Source organism: Amphichorda felina, assembly GCF_050947745.1.
Source record: "Amphichorda felina strain 45539 chromosome Unknown scaffold_2, whole genome shotgun sequence".
NCBI classification, from domain to species: Eukaryota; Fungi; Ascomycota; class Sordariomycetes; order Hypocreales; family Bionectriaceae; genus Amphichorda; species Amphichorda felina.
Genome location: NW_028145048.1, coordinates 2,219,662 through 2,245,983, shown reverse-complemented (window position 1 = coordinate 2,245,983; position 26,322 = coordinate 2,219,662). Strand labels below are relative to the sequence as shown.

At 55.1% G+C, this 26,322-nt stretch overlaps 9 protein-coding genes across 9 annotated transcripts; 4 read left to right on the top strand and 5 right to left on the bottom strand.

The window, feature by feature from the left end:
* Positions 1-5,111: 5,111 nt before the first annotated feature.
* Positions 5,112-5,869, bottom strand: ACO1O0_002266 (cytochrome b5-like heme/steroid binding domain-containing protein; the record flags this gene model as incomplete). Its single annotated transcript, XM_083191738.1, has 4 exons — positions 5,112-5,296; positions 5,355-5,412; positions 5,492-5,526; positions 5,779-5,869. 4 exons carry the CDS (start codon positions 5,867-5,869, stop codon positions 5,112-5,114), a joined length of 369 nt encoding a protein of 122 aa, XP_083052952.1.
* A 297-nt stretch (positions 5,870-6,166) lies between these two features.
* On the top strand, positions 6,167-7,815 carry ACO1O0_002265 (uncharacterized protein; the record flags this gene model as incomplete). The annotated part of the gene is made up of 2 exons (XM_083191737.1): positions 6,167-6,522; positions 6,585-7,815. 2 exons carry the CDS (start codon positions 6,167-6,169, stop codon positions 7,813-7,815), a joined length of 1,587 nt encoding a protein of 528 aa, XP_083052951.1.
* Positions 7,816-9,010: 1,195 nt separating this feature from the next.
* RAD52 (RAD52 DNA repair protein RADC) lies at positions 9,011-9,806 on the bottom strand (the record flags this gene model as incomplete). The annotated part of the gene is made up of 2 exons (XM_083191736.1): positions 9,011-9,734; positions 9,799-9,806. The coding sequence occupies 2 exons, from the start codon at positions 9,804-9,806 to the stop codon at positions 9,011-9,013; spliced, it is 732 nt and encodes a 243-aa protein (XP_083052950.1).
* An 808-nt stretch (positions 9,807-10,614) lies between these two features.
* Positions 10,615-11,409, bottom strand: STS1 (Cut8 six-helix bundle-domain-containing protein; the record flags this gene model as incomplete). Its single annotated transcript, XM_083191735.1, has 1 exon — positions 10,615-11,409. The coding sequence occupies one exon, from the start codon at positions 11,407-11,409 to the stop codon at positions 10,615-10,617; it is 795 nt and encodes a 264-aa protein (XP_083052949.1).
* Positions 11,410-12,825: 1,416 nt separating this feature from the next.
* On the top strand, positions 12,826-14,031 carry NOP13 (uncharacterized protein; the record flags this gene model as incomplete). Its single annotated transcript, XM_083191734.1, has 1 exon — positions 12,826-14,031. The coding sequence occupies one exon, from the start codon at positions 12,826-12,828 to the stop codon at positions 14,029-14,031; it is 1,206 nt and encodes a 401-aa protein (XP_083052948.1).
* Positions 14,032-14,456: 425 nt separating this feature from the next.
* Positions 14,457-16,427, bottom strand: ACO1O0_002261 (uncharacterized protein; the record flags this gene model as incomplete). The annotated part of the gene is made up of 1 exon (XM_083191733.1): positions 14,457-16,427. The coding sequence occupies one exon, from the start codon at positions 16,425-16,427 to the stop codon at positions 14,457-14,459; it is 1,971 nt and encodes a 656-aa protein (XP_083052947.1).
* A 2,954-nt stretch (positions 16,428-19,381) lies between these two features.
* On the bottom strand, positions 19,382-20,343 carry ACO1O0_002260 (TRAMP complex RNA-binding subunit; the record flags this gene model as incomplete). Its single annotated transcript, XM_083191732.1, has 2 exons — positions 19,382-19,422; positions 19,575-20,343. 2 exons carry the CDS (start codon positions 20,341-20,343, stop codon positions 19,382-19,384), a joined length of 810 nt encoding a protein of 269 aa, XP_083052946.1.
* Positions 20,344-22,246: 1,903 nt separating this feature from the next.
* ORM1 (ORMDL family-domain-containing protein) lies at positions 22,247-22,971 on the top strand (the record flags this gene model as incomplete). The annotated part of the gene is made up of 3 exons (XM_083191731.1): positions 22,247-22,391; positions 22,506-22,834; positions 22,948-22,971. The coding sequence occupies 3 exons, from the start codon at positions 22,247-22,249 to the stop codon at positions 22,969-22,971; spliced, it is 498 nt and encodes a 165-aa protein (XP_083052945.1).
* A 1,330-nt stretch (positions 22,972-24,301) lies between these two features.
* Positions 24,302-25,822, top strand: ACO1O0_002258 (uncharacterized protein; the record flags this gene model as incomplete). Its single annotated transcript, XM_083191730.1, has 1 exon — positions 24,302-25,822. The coding sequence occupies one exon, from the start codon at positions 24,302-24,304 to the stop codon at positions 25,820-25,822; it is 1,521 nt and encodes a 506-aa protein (XP_083052944.1).
* Positions 25,823-26,322: the final 500 nt, after the last annotated feature.

Here is a 26,322-nt window from a genome sequence, read left to right as displayed (position 1 = left end):
GGTGCAGCCGTATGGTCGCTCATGGCGCTTCATATGCTTCCTGTAGGTAGGTCAGTATATGCGGGGTTGAATCGCCACTGGCCTGAGAGGAGACATACTTCAGATCGCATTGCCGAGGAAACGGCTTGTGGCACCTTGGGCAGATCTGGTGCGTTTGTGACCCTGATGTAGATCTGGTGTCCTCGTGCTCAGTATTTTCGGTCGCCCGGGCCAGCAACTCCTCGAGAATATGCTTTGGAATTTTTCTTAGGCTTTCCATATCAAGTTCAGGCTCATCAGAGGTCGAGCTAAGTGACGAGGCAACTGGGGTCTCATGATTTAAAGCTCCCTGAAACTTCTCATAGCCGGTGCTGAATTCTTCGTGGGCTGAAGGTTTAGACTCAACCTCTATGTCAGACATTTCTTGGTGTTTCGTTGGTTGTCTATAACCAGTATCTGGTGTCCTTATTCCTGATGCGCTAGGCTGCGAGGACTTTGGACTCACAATTGCAGCCTGCTTACCACTGGAAGTGACTGTAATACGGCGAGATGTTGCGATGCCCTCATCCAGCTGATAGTGGATGGCATGGGAGCTCCGCAGGACAGTCGGCGGAGTACGCCGGGATTCTTTCTTAGATGGCGGAGGTGGCATCAACAATTTGTCATTGCATAGTGATGCTTGAGTGCTAGACGACAGACGAGACGCTGATGTATCCGAAATGGGAATGTCGAGAACATCCGTATAAATAGCGTGATCTGCAACCGTATCCTGTCCACCGGGTGATCGAAGAGGGTCTTGCAGATATGCGCCAACTCCTGACAGGTCCTCTGCTATCGGATGGGAAGGTCTGCTTTTGTGACAAGTTAGCTGGAACCAATATTTTGAGGCCGATGCAACGTACCGAAACAGATATTCCGAAAGGTCATCGTCCGGTCCCTTTTTTACGTTGTGAACCCGATCCAAATGAGAGCGAAAGTTGTCCGCCCTTGGCCACGTCTTTGCATCTTTTACAGCGCAAGACTCGTGGCGACAAATGTAGGTCTTTCCAAGATCATGCCGCTTGTGAACAGTCATTTGGTGTCTCACAGCATCGTTCTTTGACGCGAAACCATTGAGATGTCTCTTGCATTCGACATAAGGGCAGGGAAACGGCTTTTTATGGCGGTGATCATGTTTGCTAGCGAGCATAAGCATGAAAGAACCACTTGTGGGATGCGTTCGAACTTACTTGAGCTCTGCTTTTGTCCTAAGCCACTTCCCGCAACCTTCACAGGAGATGCCGGCATCCGAGCTTTGGATGCCTTTTGTAGGCACTCCTTGGAGCTTCGGGCTATTGTATGAGGAACTGTCAATGGGCCGGGTGTTATCTTGAAGGTCGAGGTGTAATGAGCCTAGTTCTTGCTCTACATCTCGAGTATGCAGAAAAGAGTCTTCGCCGTAGACTGAGGTGTCTTCGATACTCGGAGGCACGTAGCTTCTGTACCCAGAGTCACTGAGTATGGTCTCGCATTCTGATTGAATCCCTGTACTCCTGTAGTCCAGAAGAAGGCCCTGTGCTAGAGGACGGTCTGGACGATAATCGGCCTGAGTCTGAGGTTGGGTTTCTAGGATGCCCTCATGAAGTGCGCTCCACGGACGGTCCCGACTGACCAGCCAGTCGCGCGTTTGTGTTTGGCAATCGTTGGAGATCTGCATGGATACGGTGGCATCATCAAAGTAACACGGCTCCTCCTCCGGGTGGTTGCTTATGGGGTTCATGTTGAGTGATGATGAAGGCGAGGCTGCTGCGATATATGGCTCGAATGACGCCGCGTTTGGACGCCGCGTGGAAGGCTTATCCTCCACGCAATCCGAGTGAGTACGAGGTGAGAGGGCCTGGGCTCAAACAGCTGCCATCGGCCCTTGTGAAGTGGACAAAGGCAGGGGCAGTCCAGGAGAATAGCCCCTAGGTGTCCCGGAGGCCAGAGAGTAGTGGCAGATGCGGAGGGGGGACGCTGTCGCACTAGAAGCCGGTGGCAACGGTATGGGCAAGCCGGAGGAAATGTAACAAGAGGGAGTTAAACAGGTGGTGCTGGAGCAACAGTCTCACATCACAAGGGGCCCGCCGCGAACTGGGGCAAGAAATTCGAATCGAGGAGGAGAGTTCAGTTGGAGCGGGTGGGACGAGATTGGGGGACACAAGATCCAAGCTCGATTTCGGTGTCTGATGTAGCCCACTTGCGTCAAGGCTCGGGCAGAACTAGGGGAAGGAGCCATGAGGACTCAGAGGCAGACGTTAATAGCTGCCTCTTCCAATCCCAACTGAGCCCCCCCGTGGTTCGCAATTCTGGATGTTCGCCTTTCCGCCTCACTTTGGAGGGATGACTAATATGCTACGGCCAATCAGCCTTCACCAGACCCAAGGACTTCAGGCAACCTTTTAGGACCTGCAACCTCTGCAAGGCGATCAGACCAACTCACCACGGGACCAAATCTGCCAGCACAACGGCCGTGGCGATGCAGCGACCGCTGCCAGAATTTGCCTGCCATATCCTAGCAATTGTGAAAGTCTTGCCGATGCACCGAGTTACAAATGATGGTGCTCGCGAATTCTCGAACCCCATGTCTAGCCCCTGTCAACTCGGTGAATTGCGGCCTGACCTTAACCAAGCTCATTGTTCTCTTCTGTCTAAGGAGGATCGCGCAGTGTGCTTTTGACAGTAGCGCTCGTCGTCAAACCCACGCCTTTCGATCCAAGCTCGCCATTCAGGTCGTATTGTTGGCGCATCAGCTCTTAGTCGGAAACTACCTATCATGGGTATTCTACGGAAGCGTGGCAAGATGTAGACTTATAGGCATGACCTTGCTTCTTGGCCAATGTGCACCTACCGTCTCCTGCCTGTTGCGCATACTATTACTTCGTCCCTAAGATAGGTAGGTAGGTATTCATAGAGAGGCACGCTCCATCCCTCACGTGCTTGATAAAGCGCCCTTCCCTCCAGTGTTCGTTCATTAGATATTCTTCTTTCAAGCCCCCAACGAGAACTATCTTTTCAGTACAGTCCAAGGCAGGAGGGACCTTTATTTTACCACCGTGCGTCAGCAATGAAATGACCCACGTTGGCGTGTTTTCTCTTTTCTCCCTCCCTCTCTTAGGCTACCTGCAGACGCTGAAGCGTCGAGGAACATCCGACCCGCTGCCACACGAGTTGACGGGGGTCTTTGCGCCACCTGCGAGTTCCCGATCCAATGTGTTCGTCTAGTCCCTCGGACACCTGGAAAACCTTTCGTGCCCAACGACTTCCATTGGCTTGCTGATTGCTCGCTGGTCCTGGCAGGGGCATAGCGGGATGCTACAGCTTGCCTGCAGTCAAGCTACGTAGTCCCCAGCATGGTGCGGTGCGGTCAAGGAACTACTACTCGCTTTGGCCTCTCTCTTTTCTAGGGTGGAAGCGCACATGGTGCCATCAACCGGGATTCTGGGAAGAGGTACTTCGTAGTCAGTGCCCCAAAGCGAGTTCAGGATTATCAGCTCCAAGAAGGTATCCTCTTAAACCCCAGACAAACCATATATTACGTGTCCAAAGTTGGCTTACCAGGTACTGTAGTAAATCCTCCTTTGCTGAGCCGATCTCGGAAAAAGGCCCTCGAAGAAACCAAATTCGTATTAAACAACCTTCTCAAGCAGCATATCATGTAGATAAGAGACAAAGCCACTGTCTTGGGTGGTACTCTGCAGGCCAGCTTCGTAGTTACGCGGCTCAACCACATCTGAACCACTGTTTGGAGTTGGGCCATCCCTATCTAACGTCGATTGCAGCGACGTACTAGTACATGATCCCCCTGCATGTACAGATCTCGATGATCTCCGCTGACTAGCCTTCTTCTCTACGGGAGTTTGTGAAGCGTGGGTAAACGAAATGTCACCTCTTCTCGTTGTTCGAGGACGTTCTACATCCACACTTGCTCCCTCTGTTGACGGATGCATATTGGTAGGCTGCAACATTGGGCCAACCTCCAGCATCATGCTGCAGCTCATGCAGGAAAGTATTGGCTTGTGAGGGCAAACTCTTGTTGGCACTATGGAGGATGTAGACAGAAGTCCACTAATCGCTGATACGAGTGAGATTAAAGATATAAAGGGGCAAACAAGCCTCGAAAAGATGCCACTGAGTGCTTGATCAATAACTTGTCACACAACGAGAAAGCGACTGGAGGTTCTATTATTGCACTGAACCTATAGACAACCTCAAATCTATTCTATAATCCTTCGTCTTTCATTATCGTCTCTGTCCGTATACACAAACCTAAATCATATGAATCAGCAGTTAACAAAATATTAGGCCATAAACAGCTCTTGAAAATGTGCGACTGGGAAGAGTTCCTCTTCACTTGCAGTCACTCGACTGTCCGGCTTAAATCATACTGCCACTTCGCGCGCAACAGTAACAATCATGCTTGTGCCAGCGTGAAGGTTCTGCGCAAATGCTGGCAACAAGGTGTGCCATGTGAGAACTGTGCACATTCCTGGATGATCGTGGGCAGCAAGGGGGATTCTGGTTACCCACAAGCGGAATACCTGATACCGCAGCAGGATGGCCAGGTATCTTGAGGGGTCGAACGGGATCTTACCTTCACCTTGGTTTTATAGGAGGGCTTGCGTGTTATTATCCATGTTCTATAGGTTGGTAGCATATCGAAGGGTGGTAAATTGAAATACAAGCCTGTTCATAACCGCATTCCAACCGCTAGTGTGTAGTGACGCTTACGATAAGCGAGATCGGGGGCCGATTCGCGTTCACTATTCCCCACTGCCATCATGCTGACGCTGAATGGAACCCGAGCAGGACGGACAGGGGATTGCATACGAGTGTTGGGCAAACCGCTTGTGCCCATCACTCTGCAGCTACCCGACGCCTGTCAGGTCGACAGCCCTCCGAGGGTGGCTGAAGGTGGCCCCAATGAGAGAACACGAGGTCACCCTGTCCCTATTCAAGATTCCATGTCTAGTAGCAGTCACTGAGGCTTGAGGCTCTTCTCACATAGACCCGGAACGATCATGCTCCACCATTACACCATGATTAAGTGGCACAGATTCTGGGGGTGGACTCCCTCGGTTGATTGGTATCTGGAACAAAGACATCGGCTTGCGCTACTCGCCCATGTTTGTAGCCCCTTCCACAATACCCACGACGTTGTACCGCTTCGAGAAGAAGGTGATCCAGTCGTTGAGAGTGGACTTCTCCTTCTCATCTAGATCCTGCCAGTTGGGGCTCACGTCGTCAGGCTTGGTGGATGTCTTGCCCAGCGCCCTCGACGCATCCTTGCCGGCAAAGACTGACGTAGTTGATTAGTAGGGCTCCATAGCAAGCACTTTAAGATAGGAGAGGTGTACCGTGGTAGGAGCCTCCAGGCTGGTAGGCCTTGTTTCCTGTCACATCGTAGACCTTGCCCTGAAGACGCCCGACCATCAGCCTACAGTCCATTCACTGGGGAAAACAATACAAGTCATAAACTTTCATCCGTACTCACCTTAATAGCCACGTAGCATTTGCCCCCATTGGCTCCTGTAGTCTGATATTAGCTTGTGCTATTGGATAAAGTGGTTACTTGTTTCCTGTTCCGGTGAGGGGCATGTGATGGTGATGTTCTGAGAGAGGATATAGACATCTCATGATGTTTCGGCATGGCGAGGCCAATATGATGTCTGAAGGTTGGGAAATATGTTTTCTGATGACACGATCCTCCCCGATAACCTTTTTTTTCCGGCGATGAAAGATACTTTGACCTCCAAAGGGTTCTTGAAGTCTCGGACTTACCGTTTGCCTGGGCCAGCACCTCGGTAGAGATGGGGTCGTCTTTGGGGGGGTCCAACTGGACAGGAACTTTGGGCTCAAACTTTCCGGCCATTATGTGTCTGCGTATTCGGACTGATTGAGGGAGGAGGAGAAATCGAGAGTCGCGATATTATGCAGAGCTTCGGGGTGAGATAGATGGTCAGTGAGAGATGTTCCTCGACTCCTCCTCGGCAATCCCCCACCCCCCACTGTGTATGGTCGAATCAGCCAATGAGAGTTCCCAAACAAGCTTAGTAACTGCTCGAACTTGAATATCGTCATCGTTGTAGGGCCTCGGAGAAATCATCGTGCCAGAACCCCCCCCCCCCCCTTCTTAAGACCTGCTCTACAGAGCAACACACAGTTCATCATGTCAGTCTCGGCGATTGCCTGTCTGCGACCTCTCCACGGCCAATGCCTACGAAAGGCCAACACGGGACTACTCTTAGTACACATCAGATCGCGTTCAGCAAGCCTCCACATCCGTGCGACAATAGCTCTACGACCTCAGCAGCGACGATGGCAGTCCGACCTCAAGGACGGCAACATCCCCAAGGATGAGTCGCTTAAGCAGTCACAGTCGCAGCCGCAAAAGCTGACGTTCCGCCAATTCACGGGACGTGCCGCCACCGTCGCTATGCGCAATCTCGCCTACCTCATGAGTCCCAAGGGGTTCCGTCAAGCCTTGCGCGAGTCGCCCGTATCAACCACCCTTATTGTCATCCTGTACGCATATAGACTTCCCCATCCACAGCTTCAATAGGCCTTCCATGCTAATATTCCACAAGCCTAATTTTCACCTTCTTTTTTACTGCCGTCCAGATCCGCCTCTTCTACAACACCTTCTACAACCCCCAGATCAGCAGGTTCCCCGAGCCCGTCGCATCCACTCTCCGTCGTGCTATATACTACACCACTGTCAGCCCCAACCCGGAAAAAGCCTTTAAGTTCTACAAGAGGGCGCTGGTCGAGGCTAGGCAGCTTGGCATGGACCCTGCCTCAGATGAGGTGCTGGGTATCAGAATCATGGTGGCCTTCTGGATGGAGAAGAACGACCATTTCCCCCAATCCGCCGAGGTGCTCGAGTCGGTTCGTAGGGAGTGTTTGGAATGGGTCGACGCCATAGACCGACAGGTCAAGGATGGCAATGTGGGGGAAGACGGCCGGCTCAAGCCGGAAGCACGCCCCGTTATTCAGCCGCCCACATTACCGGACAACGCTGAGGCAGAACCGAAAGCAGAGAGCGAAAAGCAGGAGAACCAGGAGGAGGAGAAGGAGGAAGAAACCCTTTGGCACCGCAGAGAACGGCTCCTTAAGAAAGCGGTCTCTACCAGCGTCAAGCTGGGTGAGCTGTACGCGGACCCACACGTCCTCGATCCGGACAACTCACACCGCCACCTTGTCTGGTCCGTAGAGACGACCCTCAATGAGTTCCGCCGGCGCCGGGAGGAGGGCCCCAAGCCTGGCGAGGAGCAGTGGCTCACCCCGACCGAGGTCGGCGCCACCATGGAGTCACTCGGCCGCGACTACGAGCGCAAGTCGCAGTTCCACCTCGCCATCCCGCTCTTCTTCCAGGGCCTCCGCAACTGCGAGAGCCCCTGCCACCGCGCCGTTATCATGAACAACCTCGCCGCCTGCTTCGCCCAGCACCCCATCTACAGCCCCACCGACGGCGGCGCTGACACCCCCGAGACGCAGTCCCTCAAGGCCCTGTTCGACTCGTCCATGCCCAACACCCGCAAGGACTGCCTCGAGGCTGCCGCCAACTGGGCCCGCAACGCCTATGTCCATGCTAAGGACGTCACGGGCGACGTTCGCACCCCCGAGTGCGACGAGGCCTGCGCCGTGGCCCTGTGCAACTGGGGCGACGTGGCTGCTATGCAGGGCAACACGGTGCTGGCCAAGAAGAAGTATACGCAGTGCATCGAGCTGAGTAACAAGCTCGAGTTCCCGCAGGGTGTGAAGAAGGCCCAGGAGGGTCTCAAGAAGTTGGCAGCCGGCCCTCCCAAGACGAATTGAGGTATCTCGACTCTATATATAGCACGTGCCCGGCACTTTCCCTGGGCACAGTGCGATGTAAAAAACTGATAGACTTGGATCAAATAGCGATGTACTACCACGAGTATCTCAACATTGTAACAATAAATAAAGGGAGTCCTTCATCCCCACAGGGCCTTCTCACGACTCACAGCAATTGTAGTCTAGTGCCCGGCACAGTCATTTTCGCACAGCAAGGGAAAATACTTGATATTTCTTCCAAACAAATGCAGCTTTCGTCATAAGGCTCAGAGTCCTAAAACACAGCGCCTCAGCACATAAAGAAATCTGACTATCCGTAAGCTCCCGCAACGCCCAACTCCGCCGGTAAAGTTTCGTAGTCACAAAATTCAGGCCGTTCGCTGTCGCTTCGCTTCCAACCCATCCGCGGCCGTTGTGTTGGGATTTCCGTTCGTGTTTGGAGGAATGTCAACCAGCGCCGGCCGTGATCCGTTGGCTCCGTTGCCATCACCTGGGGGCGGCCGCTTCATTGTCGGCTGCCGAAAAGAACCTCGGTTGCTAAGGGGGCTCCCTGGCGCTGTGGGTGCCCCAATACGGCGCGTGTGGTCAAGTGTGGGATTGATGACATTGCTGCTCCTGGGTGGCTGACCACCCATGGAAGGTCGCACAGGGGTGAAGCTGCCGCTGTTGGACGCCTGAGCCTGACTATTGCTAGGCGCAACATGTTGGCCGCTCTTGGTTAAGGGCTTCGAAGACGTATGGTCAATTCCGGGTGTTTTGCGGATGGAGGGGCTCTCCAGTCTGGGATTAAACAGTTGCTGGGCCTGAGGAGCTGTGATCTGCCCGTTGCCCTGGCCTTGGAAGCTCGATTCAGGGAGCTGATTCACTGCTTTGGCCGAAAAAAAAGCCACAGGCTCTGCCCCAGTTGGGCCGGGTGGTTGCTGGTTTGGGAGAGGGCGGGTGTTTAGTGCCGGCTGTGGACGACTCTGCTGCGGAGGATTCGCCCCAATGTGTTGGCCAGCAGGTCGTGGTTGTATCTGGTTCGGGGTCTGTGGTGCGCGGCTATTCGGTCCAGCTGTAGAATTTGTGCTCGGTTGGTTGCTAGCCTTCACAGGTCCTTTTGCTTGAGGCTCGGGGCCGTTGGGGAGCCCAGGGAGTACGATCTCGTCGGGATGGCCGTCTTCTGGCACACAGAAGTCGACCTCGTCAAGTTCTGCTAGTTTTCAGTCTCCAGCTCCTGAAACCCGTCTGAAGAGAGCATACCTCCGAGGAAGTCCTCAAAAGACTCTGCGGGCTTCGGCTTGGGCGGTGCCGCCGCCATCACCGCCGCCCTGGGTGCCGGTTCCTCCTTGACCCTGTCCTTGGCAACAAAGTCGGCGTGACGATGCAAGTTGTTCGGGTCAAACTTCTTGACCGGCTGTGCCTTGTGCTTGACCACCTGCTGCACATAGTCCTTGTCGTAGATGCAGTTGCCCAGGACATTCCCAAAGCTCCTCAGCGCGCGCTTCAGGCCGTCCGTAGTGCCCTCCTTCTTAGCCTTCTCAAAGGCCATGGCCTTCCCCTTCGCATTTTCTATGGACCCGTAACCGATATCCTCGTGATACGTCCCATCACGCAGTGTGACGCGGACAATGACGGACAGGCCGATGCTGACACGGCCTGACTGGGGATTCTCATCGGCAAAGTCGACCTGGATGTTCTGGATGGATGATGACCAGCCGTTGAAGCCAAAGACCTCGTTTGCGAGCGTGATGCATTTCTCCGCCGTAAGGTAATGCACCCTCTGGCCACCGGGTCCTGCCCTCGCCGAGATATACTCGGGCCCCAGCTGCTTATCAAGCTTTGACGCAATCGTTGCAATCTCCTGCGCGGTCCATATCGAGATCCTGGGGGTTGGGTCCTCGAAGGGGTTCTGGTATGCCTTGTGCTGGTCGCCTGGGCTTTTGTGCCATGCTGATTAGCGTACGAGAGTTACAGAACGCGTTGACGTGATGGGGAGCTTACGCGGGCATGGTGGGCGACCAACGTGATTTACGATCTCATTGAATCTTGCAAAGACCAAGCTAATGTCAGCTATGCCACAGGCCGATGACTGGCGTATTTGGTTCGGGCCGATGGGTTGTGGGGATGTTGCGTGAACTTGTTACGTCGGGAAGTAGGAGGCGCGTTCACGGCAGGCTCCAGGCGCGTAGCTTCACCAAAACACGTGACACCCCGCGTTTACTTCCTGCCAACATCTTCCGATCAACCTAAGTAAGGTAGGTACCTAGACAGCAAGTGCGTAGGGGCTAACCAAGGTCCTACATAATAGCATCCACCCATTCTCAAATTTATCGAGAACACCAAGGTGGCTATCGCTGAATCTTGAGCTTGTTAATATGCGAAGCTCTGACAGTGTCCAAGATTAGCCATTAACTAGGTATTAATACTAGATTGGCTGCAGTTTGACATGGTACAAGGGCAATAGGATCATGTGTAGCCAAGGTTGTTCTCATGGAGGAACTAAACGCTCCGCAGTCGTCTGTTGAGTACCTGACTATAAAGAATAAGAGGGGCCTGTACTCGTGTTGAAAACACGGACATAACGTCTGGCGAGTATCACTCGCGGCCGCAGATGACAAAAGTAAAGTGAAAGGAATGATCAAAACGCCGCCCAATCCATCCGTTGTGCAAAAGAAGAAAACTGACGCCCCGTGTCTATGCTATCCATCAATGCAAAAGGAAAGTTCGTCATGTGTGTCGTCGTTATATGTCTCTGACAATCCGCTCAAATCACAAATCCGCGTGCCCACAGCTGGTGACAAGCGATCGTACCTGTGACTACCAGGGTCCCACGCGCACTGGAGAACCGTAGCTTCCAGACATGAGCTGGTTCAAAATTGAGTTTTGGTCGTTGGCGTTCGCGTTAGACCCCATCCATCCAACATTGTTTGCCATGGCAGCCACGGCGACTCCCAGACGGCCCCCGGAGCGGTTGTGGTGGCGGTTGAGCGCGGCGTCCCAGCCGTCTGAGTGGAGGTTAAATCCTCCACCCCTCTTGGCTGCCTCGTTGATGACCAAAGCCCAGGCCTTTGAGATGTCTTCGTATGCATTCTCCTTGTGATGTCGATATGCCTGGGGCTCCCAGTCAGGGAGCTCATGAATGAAATTCGTTGCGGCGTGAAGGTATTGCAAGGATCTTGAGGCCTGAGTCTCGATTGGGGGAAGAAATTGGGGGGTAAAGTCGGAGAGGGCATCTAGGAGCGCAACCAGCGCCTCCTTGACCCGCTGGTAAGTGTACTCTGGACTGGTCTCGCCATAGGGAACGGTAGCTTTGAGTTTGTCTTGATAATTCTGCAGAACAGCGATGGCGGCCTCAGCAGTTGGACGAGGAGCTTGGGAGACCACTTCCTGCCCAATATCGGGATGCCTCTCGCATATCCGCTCCAGGACAGTTCGCAGCTGGTCGGTATCAAGGGTCTGAAGGAGTCGTGGGAGAGTCAATGGCCGGCCGATGGCCTCATTGGATCTGACCTTCTTCGAGGCGCGTGCGAGGGGTCGAGCAGAGATTGAGGGAGAGGTCGAAGCCATGGCCTCATCGCCATCGTCGTCGGCCTTCCTTTTTCGGTTCGTCATATTTGATAGAGGAGATGCTGCAACGGTGTCAGCGTCGACCATGGAGTTGCTGCACCATCGCCTATACAAAAGCGACGGCATGGCATAGCAAAATCAAGTTCTGTCAAACATACTGGAACGCTGAGGGGACAGGCGAGGGTTCTCGTGCTGGTGTGGGAGGACAGGTGGCTGTGGCGATAGCAGAATATTCATAGTGGAAGCGACAATAGCCAGGAACCTGCACAGGTGGTGGAGCCTAAGTACACGATGGCGACGACAGGTGATGACAAAAAAAATAGCCAATATCGATGAGAGGTCGAGTGTGCGTCGGAGAAAGGTTTTTCTTGATAGACGCAATAGTAATCGTGCTGTGGCGTGGCGTTGGCTGGCTTCGTGAGGTGAGGAAGGTCGAGGTTAAATGAGGAGAAGGTTGGCTTCTGGTTGTTTGGGCTGAAAGATGAACCCGGATAGTGCGAACGTGGGATTCACAGCGCCGTAAGGCAGTCAAAGATGACACATGAGCGCTTGCCAGGCCCCCAAAGAACAAGCGCAAAATGACCTGGAAGATTCCTCGGTGGTATTGAGTGAATTAAGAGTTGAGGGACGGTGTTTTGCGAGGGGGTGTTTGCCGTTGGGGCCGAGTGAAATGATGAATGGGGAGAAGAGGGTCGAGAGACGGGCCCTTTTGGCTCTTTTGGCCCTTGGGAGTTGGGACAGAAGCTGGCGGAGGCTTCGCTAGCGCCATGGCCACGACGCTAACAGTCGTATCACACGTGACGATGATTCCGATGCTGCACGAATGACGGTCTGAGACCCTTGGAGCTCCTTCCATGGAAATGAATTTGTCTCTCTAGATTGTAACCCTGCAGCAGAGCGGGTTTCACCCCCGGCGACTCTAACAAGTCGTGTGCTGCAGCGCCGAGGTGAATGTGCTGTGCAGCCATGCATCTGACTTGGGCTCCAATGCAGCACCGTTCACTGATCTGCTTCTAACCCTCTAACCGAAGTCGCATCGTGCAGAGAGTGAGCACCTCTGAATTTCTTGGCCCTTGGCCACCCACAATGCTAGCACCGAGTATCAATACATTGTAATATTATTTAATACTCGTAAAATTACAGCCTTCACTACTCCCTGAGAATTCAAAGGCCCGATTGGGATGATGGCAATGACGGATGGGAGTTGAGAGGACGGGATGACCCCACATTCCCGGAGACCCCTTCGGCTACTTATCGCTTATCGCAGGAGCCTTTGGAGGAAAAAAAAATTCCTGCCACTTGGGGCCGTTCACGGAAAATACGGTCCATACCACAGTAGCTACGAGTATTCGTACCACAATATCGACCTTGTACCCCATCGTGGTCTTTGATTCGGGAACAAACTTGTTACTACTCCTTTTTTTATCACCTTTGAATAAGCCTTATTTCATCGAATCCAGAATGACTACAAAGGAGCGAAAACGAGCTAAGGCTGACTCTGGGGACGAGGCGGCCGCTGCCACCCCTGCGAAGCGCAAGGCCGACGTCGACGAGATCGAGGTCGACCTGACGGCACCGGAGCCTCCATCCAAGCGAGCTAAGCGAGCGCTCAAGAAGGGCAAGGCCCTGCCCAAGAAGGCCGAGGGCGGCGACGACGACGACGACCTCACCAAGGATGACGCGGGCGAGGTCAAGGACAAGCCGACAAGGGGGGAGCACGGCGTCTGGATCGGCAACCTACGCTTCACAGTGACGCCCACGGAGCTCAAGGAGTGGCTAGTGAGCAACTCGGGAGGTGTGATCACAGAGGAGGCCATCACGCGAGTGAAACTGCCGCTCGTCAAGGAGGCCGGCCGCGACAAGTCAGCCAAGCCGGCAAACAAGGGCTTTGCTTACGTCGATTTCTCCGACATCAGCAGCAAGGTCGCCGCCATTGCGCTCTCCGAGACCGAATACCTGGGGCGCAAACTCCTCATCAAGGACTCGACGTCGTTCGAGGGACGACCCAAGAAGGAGCCCGAGCCGGCCGAGGCGGGAGCGCAGGGAGCAAACGGAAAGCTGCTGGACCAGCAGAAGGCCTTCAAGACGGAGGCCGAGGCCAGCCGCAAGATCTTTGTGGGGAACATGAGCTTCCAGACCAGGGAGGAGGACGTGCGGCGCAACTTTGAGAAGTGCGGCGAGATCGAGTTTGTCAAGGTGGCGACGTTTGAGGACACGGGCAAGTGCAAGGGGTACGGCTGGGTCAAGTTCAAGGAGCCCGAGGCCGCGGCGTGGGCCGTCAAGGGGTTCGTCAAGATCAAGGAGCAAATTGAGACTGAGGACGACTTCAAGGACGACGACGACGACGATGAGGAGTCTAAGGAGGAGTCCAAGGAGGCACCCAAGGAGCAGCAGTTCAAGACGAGGAAGTGGTGGGTCAACCGCATGCTGGGGCGCCAGCTGAAGCTGGAGCTCGCCGAGGACGACCATGTGAGGTACAAGAAGAGGTTTGGCAAGGATGCGCAAAACAAGGACGGGGCGGATAAGCCCAAGGGCGGTCGTTCTAATGGCGAAGAAAAGGCTAAGGCGCCAGCAGACAAGGGCCTGAAGGAGGCGTCTGATATCGCCGTCGCCCGCTTGACTGGCGCGGTGGTCAAGTCGACGGGAACCAAGGTTACTTTTGACTAGCGAGAATACAATTTCGAGATACCCTTTGCATCATTCCTGCGATATCATGCTGTAGCATCGCGAGATGTGAATCTGAGATCGAACGCTATTGGGGTCCTCTCATAGGAGAGCCACCGTCGGCCCTTGAAGAGACGGGTCACATCACTAAATGGGGCCAAGCAGTGGTAGATTGTACCAATGGCCTCGAGATATTCACCGAGGACAGTACATCACGGGGAATCCGACTGCTCAGGCAAAAGTATGCGTTGATTCACGGGTGTCGTGAAGGTATATACATCTCTCATCTCTCATCTCCCCACTTTTCCGGTAAAGAATGAAGATACCTACATGAAATAAAAAAGAAGGGCATGATATCATAAGCATCATTGCATTACAAGTTCATAAGATCCCAACCCCAGCATACACGCCCCATACGGAACGTTCGACTATGCTCGGCTGAACATCAACGGCACGAGCGTGCTCTGGCTCTCCAGCCCCCTCCTGTCCTCAACCACCTCGATGCCGCACCCGCCAAACTCGCGCCCAGACATGAGCCTGCACGCGGCAACCGCGTCAGCCGTCCTGCCCAGGCCGCTGCCCCTCTTGGCGCCGCAGAACTCGCGGCTGAGCTTGGCCAGCACGGCCTGCTTGGCCTTGCGCAGGGCGCTGATCCGCGCGGCGGCGTCCTCGGCCAGCCGGCGGTGCGCCTCCTCCTGTTCTATGTTGCGCTGGACGGCGGAGATGCCCTTATCGGGGGATGGCTGGTGGCGGGCCGAGGGGTCGTACACGGTGGGCTGGAGGAGGACGGGGTGGGGGTCAGATGCGAGGATGGGGGCGCTGATGGTGGCTTCGGGGATAGGTGTCTGTGGACGGGGTATCTCGGATTTAAATGAGGAGTTGGAAGGTTTGAGGTGAGGGCGGGATGGTCTGCGGCTATGGGCTGACAGCGGAGAGGGTTCCTCAGGGACCTGACGAAGGTGACCATCCCCATCATCTTCTGAGCGGTGCTTTCTACGCCGACGGCGGACTCTTCTCCTTTTCAGGTTGGTTGTGAAGCTCGTGCTCGCCTCCCTGGCCGCCGCAACCTCTTCGGACAGTCCCTCAATGACCTCGCGCTCCTCGTCGCTGAAGCCACAGCCGCCCAGGTCCACATCGAGCAGCTCCCTGCTCGCAGCCTCGACAGCTGCGCTTGGACTCGGCAGGTCCTCGTCGCTGTCGTTTGTCACAAGGCTGTACTCGGACGATGCCGCCAAGCTGCTCCTCGACCAGGCTTCATCCCTTTCCAGCGGTGAAAGAGCTTCGTCCCAGTTGCCATTGTTGACGAGAACGACGCTCTCAAAGTCGTATTCCCTGACTGTGTCTCTGTGTGATTTTATGAGCTCCTTGAGTTGCGGGGCATTCATCGTGGCATTGCGAATCTGCAGATAGCGCAACTTGGGGAAGTGCATCGGCTTTCTCATCGGGAGAGTGGGCAGAGGAGACATGGGCGAGGTGACCTCGTGGAAGAGCTTCTTAGAGTTCTTGGGCGGCGCAAAGAGCGGATCTGCGGAGAGCGCGACGGGACACGGGCCCTTACGCCCCAGCCATGTGAAGCTCAGCTTCTCCAGCGAGGGGGCAAAGTTGCGGATGTAATCATCCAGGACCTTGAGGTGGTCAAGCCCTGGAGAGGGCCCGTAAAAGTCCCAGGCCTCGACTGAGATGTGGAGCTTCCGAATCTGCCTCCAGCGCCGAGAGGCCGACGGCACACAACCAAATCCCTGGACATGCCGCAAGTAGTTGAAGGCCGAAGGATGGAGCGATGAAAGGGAAAGCTTGTGCAGCTTCTCCAGGGGGCCGCGCTCGAGGGCAATGCGGAGGCTGATGAGAGCGTAATCGACAATATCCCGACGGTACCTCTCCTTCGGGTCCTGGCCGGGACAGCGAATCGTTAGGTGGCGCATGCTGGTCAGCGACTTGAAGGCGTTGATGAAGCTGGGGACGTTGGTGGCGGCATGGAACAGCGGAGGATACTGCTGGGTCAGGATCTCGCCCAGCTCCGTGTTGGCGTACTTGGGCCTCGTGAGCACCGAGCCCATGCTCGTGTGAGGCGAGTAGAGGAAGGAGATCTCATTTCCGGTGAGCGGGTGAATGAGAGGCGGGAGGAAAGTCGCCTCAGTGTGAGGGAGGTAGAATGTAAGATGCTCGATGTGGTGGCCTATACGGGACAGAGCGGCGACCCGAGACTGCTTGGTGAAGGTGTTGGCGGAAAAGGAGACGTGGACGCGGGTGAACAGACGCTTAGTGACGAGGTTGCAGCAGGCGGATGACGTTGAGCGGATAGCGCAGATATCCGAGGTGGAAAGATATGGGAAGAGGTGGTCGTTGAAGCGGTCACTTCTCAGGAGAGTGGTAAAGAGCTGTTCTGTGGAGGACGCCATGGCTGCTGCATGTCTTGGAGGGAAGGGAACTCAAGTTGAGAGCTGTGTATCCTCTATCCAGCAACACAGTCTGAGTGGCGCCGGTATAAGCTGAGGTGTGAGGTGGTGAGGGACAAGGTGAGGCAAGGCAACTATTGGTTACAACAAGACAGATTCAGTGCTGACAGGACAAGATAGACTATGCAATGCCAGCTCAAGGTGCAGTCAGCTAGTCGATAGTCGCAGGAACAGAGAACCAAAACAGGATGTAGGTCAGGAAAACAAAGCCGTAACGACATCGGCGGATCGATAGATATATCCTACCTTGTCGAGCCATCGGGGGCTGCTACTGATGGACCTCAGCTCCTCGACCGGCCCGCCCCCGCCTTGGTTCTCTTTTCGTCCGCATCACTTCCATCTACGGGGGGCGGGAGAGAGGTCGGTGCGTCGCGAGAGTCGAAAAGGGCGAAATCGACTGGCTGGTGACTCACGATGGGCGATGAATGGCTGTGGATGGCCGTGGATGGAGGCGTGGATGGAGTCGTGGCCCTCGTGGCTCTCAACGGTCGCGTCCGCGTTGGCATCGCGCCAGCGATCCTCGTTGGCTAGCTGCACCATGCAGCAGCCCGGGCCTGCAGACACCGTCTCAAGGCCGCGGGCACAGTGGCCAGTCGCATGGCAACGGCTGGGAGGCCGAGCTGCACGACCTGCGCAAGCCTGCAGAGTGCGTCGAATCCCGTTGATTCGGGTGGCTTGGCTGGGCTGGTCAACCCGTCACGGCTGGTGGCGGTGGGGTTGAGCCGTGCAGGACTGCAGGTGTTCTGAGGCTTTCTGAGGCTTTATCGATAGCGCGCCACGCACGCGGGGTGAAAGCTGCTGCCAGCCACACGACTGGCATCCATGGCGGGAGATTCGCCCAATCAGAATGTCAGTAAGCCATAGAAAATGACGCGACGCGGTTGACGCCACAAGCGACGACGAGGCGACGCGCCACCAAGACGCGCCTCAAAGCCATCTATATTCCAACGTTTTAACGTCTATCCCTATATAAGGGGCCACCGACAGCGGAATCACAATTTTAATCTCGCGTCTTTGATAGCTCTTATGCATTTGACCCGGCTTGTCTGGACTCGGGAGATTCGAAATGTAATAAATCATGCCTTATCCCGTCGAAACATGCGCCCTCGACAGCGTGTCCATGACCCATCATTTTCGCGTTGGCGCGGGTTGAGAATGGAAAGAACTAGATCAGAGATCAGGAGGCCGCATTTACATAGTAGCTGTAACCCTAGGTAGCGTCGTTGATCCTGCCAGGGTAGTGCTCATGTTTCGAAACATCTGTGAAGAGAAATACCCAGGACGAATCGCCTAACACGTAGAGACTTCTTCGAAACGGCCATACCGTATTGAAACGTGGAATTCTCTGGGCTTCGTTTCCTGCTCCGACACCTACCGTGTGATAAGACCTTGATTGGCTTTGAAATCTCCATCCGTCCCTGGTCTCTTGGCGAGAAGGGAGAGGGTAAAGTTGTCCAACCACGCTGTGACGTCTGGCCGACGAGCTGCTCTTGGGTGCTTCCCAGACATGGTTGACTCTATTTCTATTGGCAAAGAATGGAGCAATGAACTTGAAGAACGAAAGGCCATGCTACAACAGAACTACTTGTAATTCGCTCGCGCACATTGGAGTCGACTCTTTTAGTGGGTGAGCTTGGCTGAGCCTGCAACTCCTGCGGTTTATCAAGCCTGGAGTTATGGTTGTTTCAGTCTCCCCTACTTGGAGTCGCCATCCCAATCCCACGCGTTCGAGAAAGGGGGTATCAAAATAGAGATCCCGTCGAAAGTGATTTGACCTCAATGCCTCATGCTCAGATCCGGCCAAAGCAAAGCCCAGATCTCTTACGCCTAGCCTAACCTTCTGTGACAGTTGCTCGCCTGCATGCCCTCTTCGTGAAGCCTGTCCAATCGATAATGCTCACTGCTTCCCTCTTCCTCTTCCCCGCCCTCCACGGCCTCCTCTACCGCCACGACCACCGCGTTGTCCGCCCCTTCCAGGACCAAAGTCTCCAGGTCGGGAACGGGAAGACGCGTTCCTGTCGTTCCTGTCATCACCCTGCCACGTCTGCCGCCCAGGCCCTTGGGGCTGCGACCCCCCTGGGGGCCCCCACGAGGCTGGAGGGGGCTTGGCAGGGAGGGACGCCGGGTTTCCAGGCGGTGGGCGTCCGAACGAACCCTGTTGCGGAGGGGGTCCCCGCGGAGGTGGCCCGGGAGGCAAAGGTGGCTGGCCAGTTGGCATGCCTCGGTAGCCGGTGCGTGGGCGACTAGCCCCCGCATCTGATGGCATCTGGATATTGCTCGCCATACGAATCTGTCCCAGGGGTGCTCGTTTCTTAGGCGGCTTGTTTCCCAAGAACTCGACGTCCGAGTCATCACTAGAGTAATGGATGACGTTGTTGGCCCTCGAAGCGCGCCCACGAATCCTCATCTCCGGTGCTCGTGATTTCAGAGCAGCGCCAGATCGAGCCGCTTCATCCTCAATCGCAAAATTCTGGCAGTCCCGGTCCACATACCGATCCCGGTTACTGAGGGACCACGTCGGGTTCCCAGCAGAGTCCCGTCGCTGAGCACAGTCTGAAGAGTAGTGGTGCCCACTCCCGCACAAGGAACATGAAGGGGCGATAAACGCGACTGTATGGATACTCTCCGCATCCGGCACAAAAGATCGCCAGATTTCTGTGCAATCATCCTCTAGGTGATCTGTGGAGCTGCAGAAAGAACAAGCAAGACCCTCACTCTTTGTCAAAGCAAGCTTCTCCTCGCAAGTAGAAGAACTGTGGCCAAGCTGCCGGCACTTGCCACACCTTGACTTCGTTGGGCAAGAAAATTCCCAGTGCTGTATGCTACCGCAGAACTTGCACGTTCCGCTTGGGCAAGTAGCCGACGTGTGCCCATTGCGGCCGCACAATAGACACAAGTTAGTCAGGTTTGTGGCCGAAGGAAAGTATTTGCGAAGTTCCTGCATAGTATGGTCATCGTCCAATTCCGTTGCAACCTGTGACTTCTCGGTCCCATTGGGAAGAGAGTGCTCGCCATTGGGCCGTTGGGGTTCAGACACGCCCGCGTTCCCGTTTGGCTTTTTGGTGTCATCCAAGAGCGACGCCCACTCACTTGCGGAGGGTACGGCTCCCGTCTCTCGAGTCTGAGGCTCTTCAATCGTAGGATCGTACTCCCCCTCGGTCTGTGGTGCCTCATTGCCTGTGCTCAACGCGCTCTGTGGATTCTGCTTGGTTGACTTGGCGTTTCGAGGCAAAGAGCTCTTCAGGGTAGCCTTCAGGTTGCCAGCCTCCATGAATGCTTTGGCTGCTTGCTTTGCGTTCTTCTTCTTCTTCCCCTTGATCCCAGAGTTGTTCTCTAGGTAGTAGTTGTAGGCCGCTAGTACGACAGAGGAGCTGATATACCCAGCCTGATCCACGTTGCCAGTGCAGAAAATCTGGGCCCAATCGCTGAACCTATCATCCCAGGTGCCTTCTCTCTTGGAAGAGTAGACAGGAAGTTTGAACTCTACCCACGCAGATCCTGATTTGTGCTTGTATATAGGCGCCTTGGGTGGGATGAAAACACCTAGTGAAGGTGCTTGGGCCGCGCCTTCCCCCTCTGGCTGCTGGGACGTAGTATCCTTGGAATCAGGTTGTGCCTGCAACGGTTGACCTTGACGAGGCTCGTCGTCAACCTCGCCCTCCTCGGTGCCGACGCTGTTATCGGGAGTCTTAGCTAGAGTCTCGGGATTCTTTCGTGCGCGCTTGGACCGACGGACGGAGCTGTCGGACCCCTGTGAGTTTTCTGACTCTGTGCGGGAACGCTTTTTCGGAGCAGCGGACTCATCACTGCTTGAGACCAGATTGATGACGTCCCCAGGATAGTCTGCGGGTGAAGCCATGGTGAAGGAGATCTGAGTTGGCTGCGGACAGGTGCACTTGCATGAGAGTGACCAGGAGCAATTCAAAAATCAGGTGACTGCAGCTCTGCCTGGCCTGCCAGGTGATTTTGCTTCACTTCATGAACCCACACGTCCAAATCTCCTGAGGCCCTTGATCAGATAGTGAGAGTAAGGAAGATTTTAAGATGAAAAGACTGATCTGGATCTTCGATGATGCGCAAGCAAGGCGGGGGGTTGAAAGCAGTACGTATCGTTGGGCTGCAACCAAATCCCAGTCATACGCAGCCAAATCGGTTTGTGAGCAGCGAAAAGAAATAGAATCGCCGCCTTTGTGATGGTCAGTTTCAAATCAGGACCCCTAGAGATGTCAAAGGACGACATTGAGGACAAAGGAAAAAAAAGTCTGACCAATCAGCTGCTGAGACGAACGCTCCTGACCTCTGACCTCATATCTCCGAAGATTAGCCCTTCGGTCCACCATCAAGGTTGTTTAGTGTTCGTGCTTTTCGTTTACCCGCCCAGGCGCTGGATCACAACCCAATTTAATTAATAGGTAGAAGGGCAATTTCACCTTAGGGGAGACTACGTGCTAATATTAGTCACCTGACTAATTGCCTGTTGGAAGACCAGGCGGTAGCCTTCCCTGTTGTGTGGCGCCGAGGTTGGTACGAAGCACTGTGGTACCCAGACCGTTATCTCCATTCCTCGACACGCGAGGATCATTTGCCAGCGCTACGCAAGATCAAAACGGAGTTTTCACTAGTACTCGTATTACACAGGCAGTACGAGTACTACATATTACATACTCGCAGTAATACTCGTTGCAGGCACTAATACGTAGTAGTAGTGAGACAATCCCGAGACTGTCTCTCGTACTGCTATATGTGTTCGGTTCATCGGACGATTTTGCACAGCCCAGGACTACCGCCAATCATGAAGCGTCGTCAGCTCGCAACCTCATCTCCCATTTGCCCCCCACAGGCCCAACAATCGAGACCGCTAGCGCTTGTGTGATCCCTGCACCTGGTGCTGGTGACCACTGGCTTCACTGGGCTTGGGCCACCATGACCCCGCTGGACCAGCTGCTGGTCCCCTGTAACGTCCCCAACTCATTGGGCTCACCACCGCTGCAACTCAACTGATGAGGTGCAGCCCGGTACCTCCCCGCCCTGTAACCTGTTCCAGGTCCTGCGGGAGCCTCCTGGTCTGAACTGCAGCCGACGCGTCCCTGAAGTCCATGCGGCCACGCCCACTCAACCGCTGTCATCTTTTCGTCTTCCAATTTGCATCTGCAGCTGCATTCACCACTAAACATCGCCACCAGCATCCATCAGTCCAACTGCAAGACCCCCGAGCCTGTCCTCGACTGTTCACATCATCGCTCCGCATATGTTCCCGACCGGGCCAGGTCTTCTCCGTCCATAATACTACTTCGTCACCACCTGGCACCTGCTCGCCACCCTTGCTCCTCCACTCCACCAACCTCCGCCGACCAACATTTCCACCTGCTCCTGACATCATCACCATCAGGGGTAGCTTGCCTTCTACCTCTCTCCACGGGGGAGCACTTGGGAACTGCCTTCTCATAATATTCACCAAAGACTACGGTCTCACGAAACGGGCCACCCGCACGCTCGGCCCCCGCACCCGGCCCATAGGCACACGTACGCCTTCCTACCTTCGGCAAACTCGACGCCAAATCAACATCTCCCATTCACATAGACACTAGAGCCCGGGTCGGAGAGTCTCTGACTCACATCGCTGTACTTGATACTACTGCCTTTGAGCCTGCCCTAGCAATACCGCCAAGCTGTCTTCCCCAATTCTTCTGCAACGCACCGTCACCTTCGACGCGGGCAACGACCCTCCGCGAGCCGCGCGAAGCGGAAGCGTCTACCTCGACATGCCCGATCGAAATGACCCTGGCGCACGCCGGAGGAGATCTAGCAGTCTCCTCCAGGTCTACCACGAGCCTCCCGAGACCCTCGAGCAGATAAGCGACCAGGCAGCCCTGCCTAATTTGAATGCCAACTGGACCAATGCCAAAGGTGAGTCACGGCCCCGATTTATATCCAAATCCGCCGTCCATAAGATACGGAAGCTAACAAGGGCACTGCTGTTGTCAACATCAGGAGCATGGGCTATCCATATCGTCCTGATAGCCTGCCTCAAAATATTCTACGACGTCGTCCCTGGCGTCTCGCAGGAGACGTCCTGGACGCTGACCAACATCACCTACATGTTCGGCTCGTATATCATGTTCCACTACGTCCGCGGCGTTCCTTTCGAGTTCAACAGTGGAGCCTTTGACAACCTCAATATGTGGGAGCAGATCGACAATGGCGCACAGTACACCCCGACCAAGAAGTTTCTGCTCAGCGTGCCGATTGTGTTGTTTCTCCTCAGCACACATTACACCCACTACGACCTAGCGTATTTCGTCATCAACTTCCTCGCCGTTCTCGGTGTGATTATTCCCAAACTCCCCTTTGTACGTTGGCTACAATGCCTCTGTCCCTGTTTTGTTGGAGTTTCCCATAGTACCAGAGTAGTCGCGGCTAACTTATTTTCAGTCTCATCGTATGCGTTTCGGTCTGTTTTCAGGTATTCCGGAGGAATGAGGTGTAGATGAACTCGAGGAGGCGTTGAGGAATCGTTCGGAGGCCCATCGTGAAGAGGACAACCAAAAAAAAAAAAAAAAAAGAATTACAAGACCAAAAAATGGGACGGAGTTGACGCGAGTCCTTGACCTTCATCTAGCGAGAATCGTCCTTGTCTTGGCTCTCTGCAGTGCCATTTGGTCGTTCGACCATAGTTTCGAGGACAAGAATTGGATTTTTCAGAAAAGCAAAGCAACCGACCCTTCCACGGATACTATGCGAGATGTGCCTTGTTGCGTGCTGCATATAAGGTGGGAGGCAGACCAAGACTGGGACAGTTCATGTTCACATCTATCTCCTGTGGCTTGTGGGGCCCTAGCTGCCAATGCCAAAACCTTACCAGACTTCATTGATTATAAGTATGCCGATACCCCGAGTGACTACAGCCTTCCAGGTAGACCCTCAGGCCGACCTACCTTGTCGGACCTTGGCCCTGAAAGGCCCTCTATGGGGTCAACCAAATATACGGGAAGGTAAGGACGGGAAGGTAGCAGTCAGCAGCCTCATGATGTGCATACTACAGCCAAGCTAACATGGTTTGAGCAGGTTCACGGTTTCTTAACTCCCTCAGCATAATCGCGCCGCACTGCTTTCAATTTCCCGTCCACTTTGCCAGCCACTTTGCGCCACGACGTGACCTTATCCCCAAGGGGCAGAATTTCTCCATAAGGGGGCAGAATTTTACATCAACTCTGTTTCCCGTCTTCATTGCTTTCTTCCCAAAATGTCTCCTTCTGACAGATAGACAACACCGTGGCCGGCCTCATCAAGATGTATGGATCAGCCGAGGCAGTGGAATAAGCGTGGCGCTCCACATGCTATTACCCCTTTGAATACTATCGATATTCGAGATCCTTCCGTGGAGGGTGTTGAGGATGCTGTCAAATAATTGAGAGGCAGGGCCCACGTAAGTATGGACGTGCTGTTCAGGTTGAGGCACGTTGCGCACCTACCGGTCCTCTTCTAGATGCCGCCCGTTAAATTAAGTATATCGACGAGACAGGGCGCCGAGGTTTATTTACAATATATATAGTCTCTGACGGTAGAAACTCGAGGCGTGTAGAAATACCACTGCCGCAGTGCCCGATGCTCAACAAACCAAGGCACTCGATGGGTTGACGACTGGTAGAGTAAGGGCTGAATTCTAAATGCTCAACGACAACATAAACACACATTTATCTATGTATAGTATAAAGACTCCAAGACACCGTCCCTTTCTATACCCAAACTTACGGGATACCTCTGCTTAATACGACGAATCCTTACCAAGTTAGAAGTCGTCTATCACACCCGCCGCTATGCGCTTCAACATCTTTGTTGTCCTGCCCATGGTGGGTAGCGCCGTCGCGGCTCCCATGTACCGCCGGGAGGAGCACCGCAAGGTCGAGCCCAAGATCTCCGTCGGAACCCACGACGACAAGGCCAATGCCACGGTCCACGTCGAGCAGTTCCAGGGCCAGCGGCCCAAGGCCATCAAGCATGGCAAGAACAGGATCCAGGTCCACGTCGAGAACAAGCACCCGGAGCACGACCACGTCGAGGTCTTCCCGCTCCACGGGAAGCGCCCCTTCTGCCCGTGCCCCGACGCACCCCACAGGCCCTGCCCATGCAAGCCTCATCACCCGCCCCATGTCGACCAGCCCGTTGTCGAGGTCGAGGAGATCAGGTTCAGTAAGGAGAGGCCCACTCCCACTCACACGCCGGAGAGGCCCATCCACACGCAAGAGGCTGAGGTGATTGTCGAGGAGATCAAGACCCAGCCCAAGGAGCACTGCCACAAGGAAGAATGCCACAAGGAGGAATGCCGCAAGGAGGAGCACTGCCACCAGGAGGAGCACAGGGTAGAGGAGAAGGTCGAGGAGAAGGTCGAGGAGAAGGTCGAGGAGGTTGAGAAGGTCGAGGAGGTCACCCATGCTCACGAGCAGGCCAAGGAGCACCACGAGGCGGCCCATCAGCATCATGAGGTTGCCAAGGAACACGAGGAGGTAGTCCATCACGAGGAGGCCAAGGCCGCCGAGCATGTCCACGAGGCTGCTAAGCACGAGGAGGTTGCCAAGCACGAGGAGGTCGAGAAGGTCGCCGAGAAGGTCGAGCAGGCTCAGCAGGTTGAGAAGGTTGCTGAGGAGGTTGCTCAGGCCCAGGAGACCCAGGTCCAGCAGGTCGAGAAGGTTGCTGAGAAGGTTGCTCAGGCCCAGGAGACCCAGGTCCAGCAGGTAGAGAAAGCTGCCGAGAAGGTCGCCGAGAAGGTCGCGCAGGAGGTCGCTGAGCAGAAGCCTGCCGTTGTTACCAAGGTCCACCAGGCGACCTCTGTTGTGACCCGGAGCGTTCCCACCTTCGTGGCTCCCACCAGGGGCCCCATCACCAGGCCCATCACCCATATTCCCACCACGGGAGCTCCCGTTCCCCGTCCCACCGCGGCTCCTGCTCCTCAAGTGCCGATGACCTGCCCCTGCCCCTCGCCTTCGGCTCCCCCGCCTGCTCCCCAGGTCCCTCAGGTGCCCCAGCCTTCGCCAGCTCCTCAGGCTCCCCACGTCCCCGTCGCAACAACTTGCCCCTGCCCCTCAGCGCCTGCTACTCGTGTCGTCCCCCAGATCCCCGTGACCCGCGTCCCCCAGGTTCCTGCGGCTGGCATCACTCAGGTTCCTACCGCCCACATCCCTACTGCCACCAGGGCTCCCATCACCAGGGTCAGCCCTCCCGCCGGTCCCATCACTGCCCCGCCACCTCCGCAGCAGGTGCCCGTCTCCGGTGGCCATTCTAACACCGTCTCGGCGTTTGTTATGGTCCTCAGTGGCGCTGCTGCCCTCCTGATGGTCTAGGTGTAGAATGGCACCTCCCTCTCTCTCTCCCCTTTTCTCTGGCTTTCCCTCCTTTTTTTTGTCACGCCCAACCGACGTCGCCCAGATCCAAGGGACGAATCGCTCCTGGACGTCTTTACGTGATTTAACGCCCGCGAAAACGGAGTACGGAGTTTGGGGCTCAAGTACAAAAACGGATTTCCAGCAGATAGGTTAAATAGAGGAGGCCAGGACGGGTCCATTCGCCCTAGCTCAATTGAAGAGATTCGCATCTCGATTCCCTATCCCAGCTCATGGGATACGCCTTCATTCTCGACGCCCGCCGAAAGCAATAGCGACGGGGGGACCAGACCGGGCGTACGGCTTGGCCATACAGCTCGGCCATTACAGCCTGGCCGCACGGACTAGACGTCAGTATCACAACGCCGGTGACAACCCCGAGTTGTACCAGATAACGCATCCTCTAGTCATATCTCGCAGGAAGCACACGACTCGAATCAGCTCCGACCGCTCGCTCCACG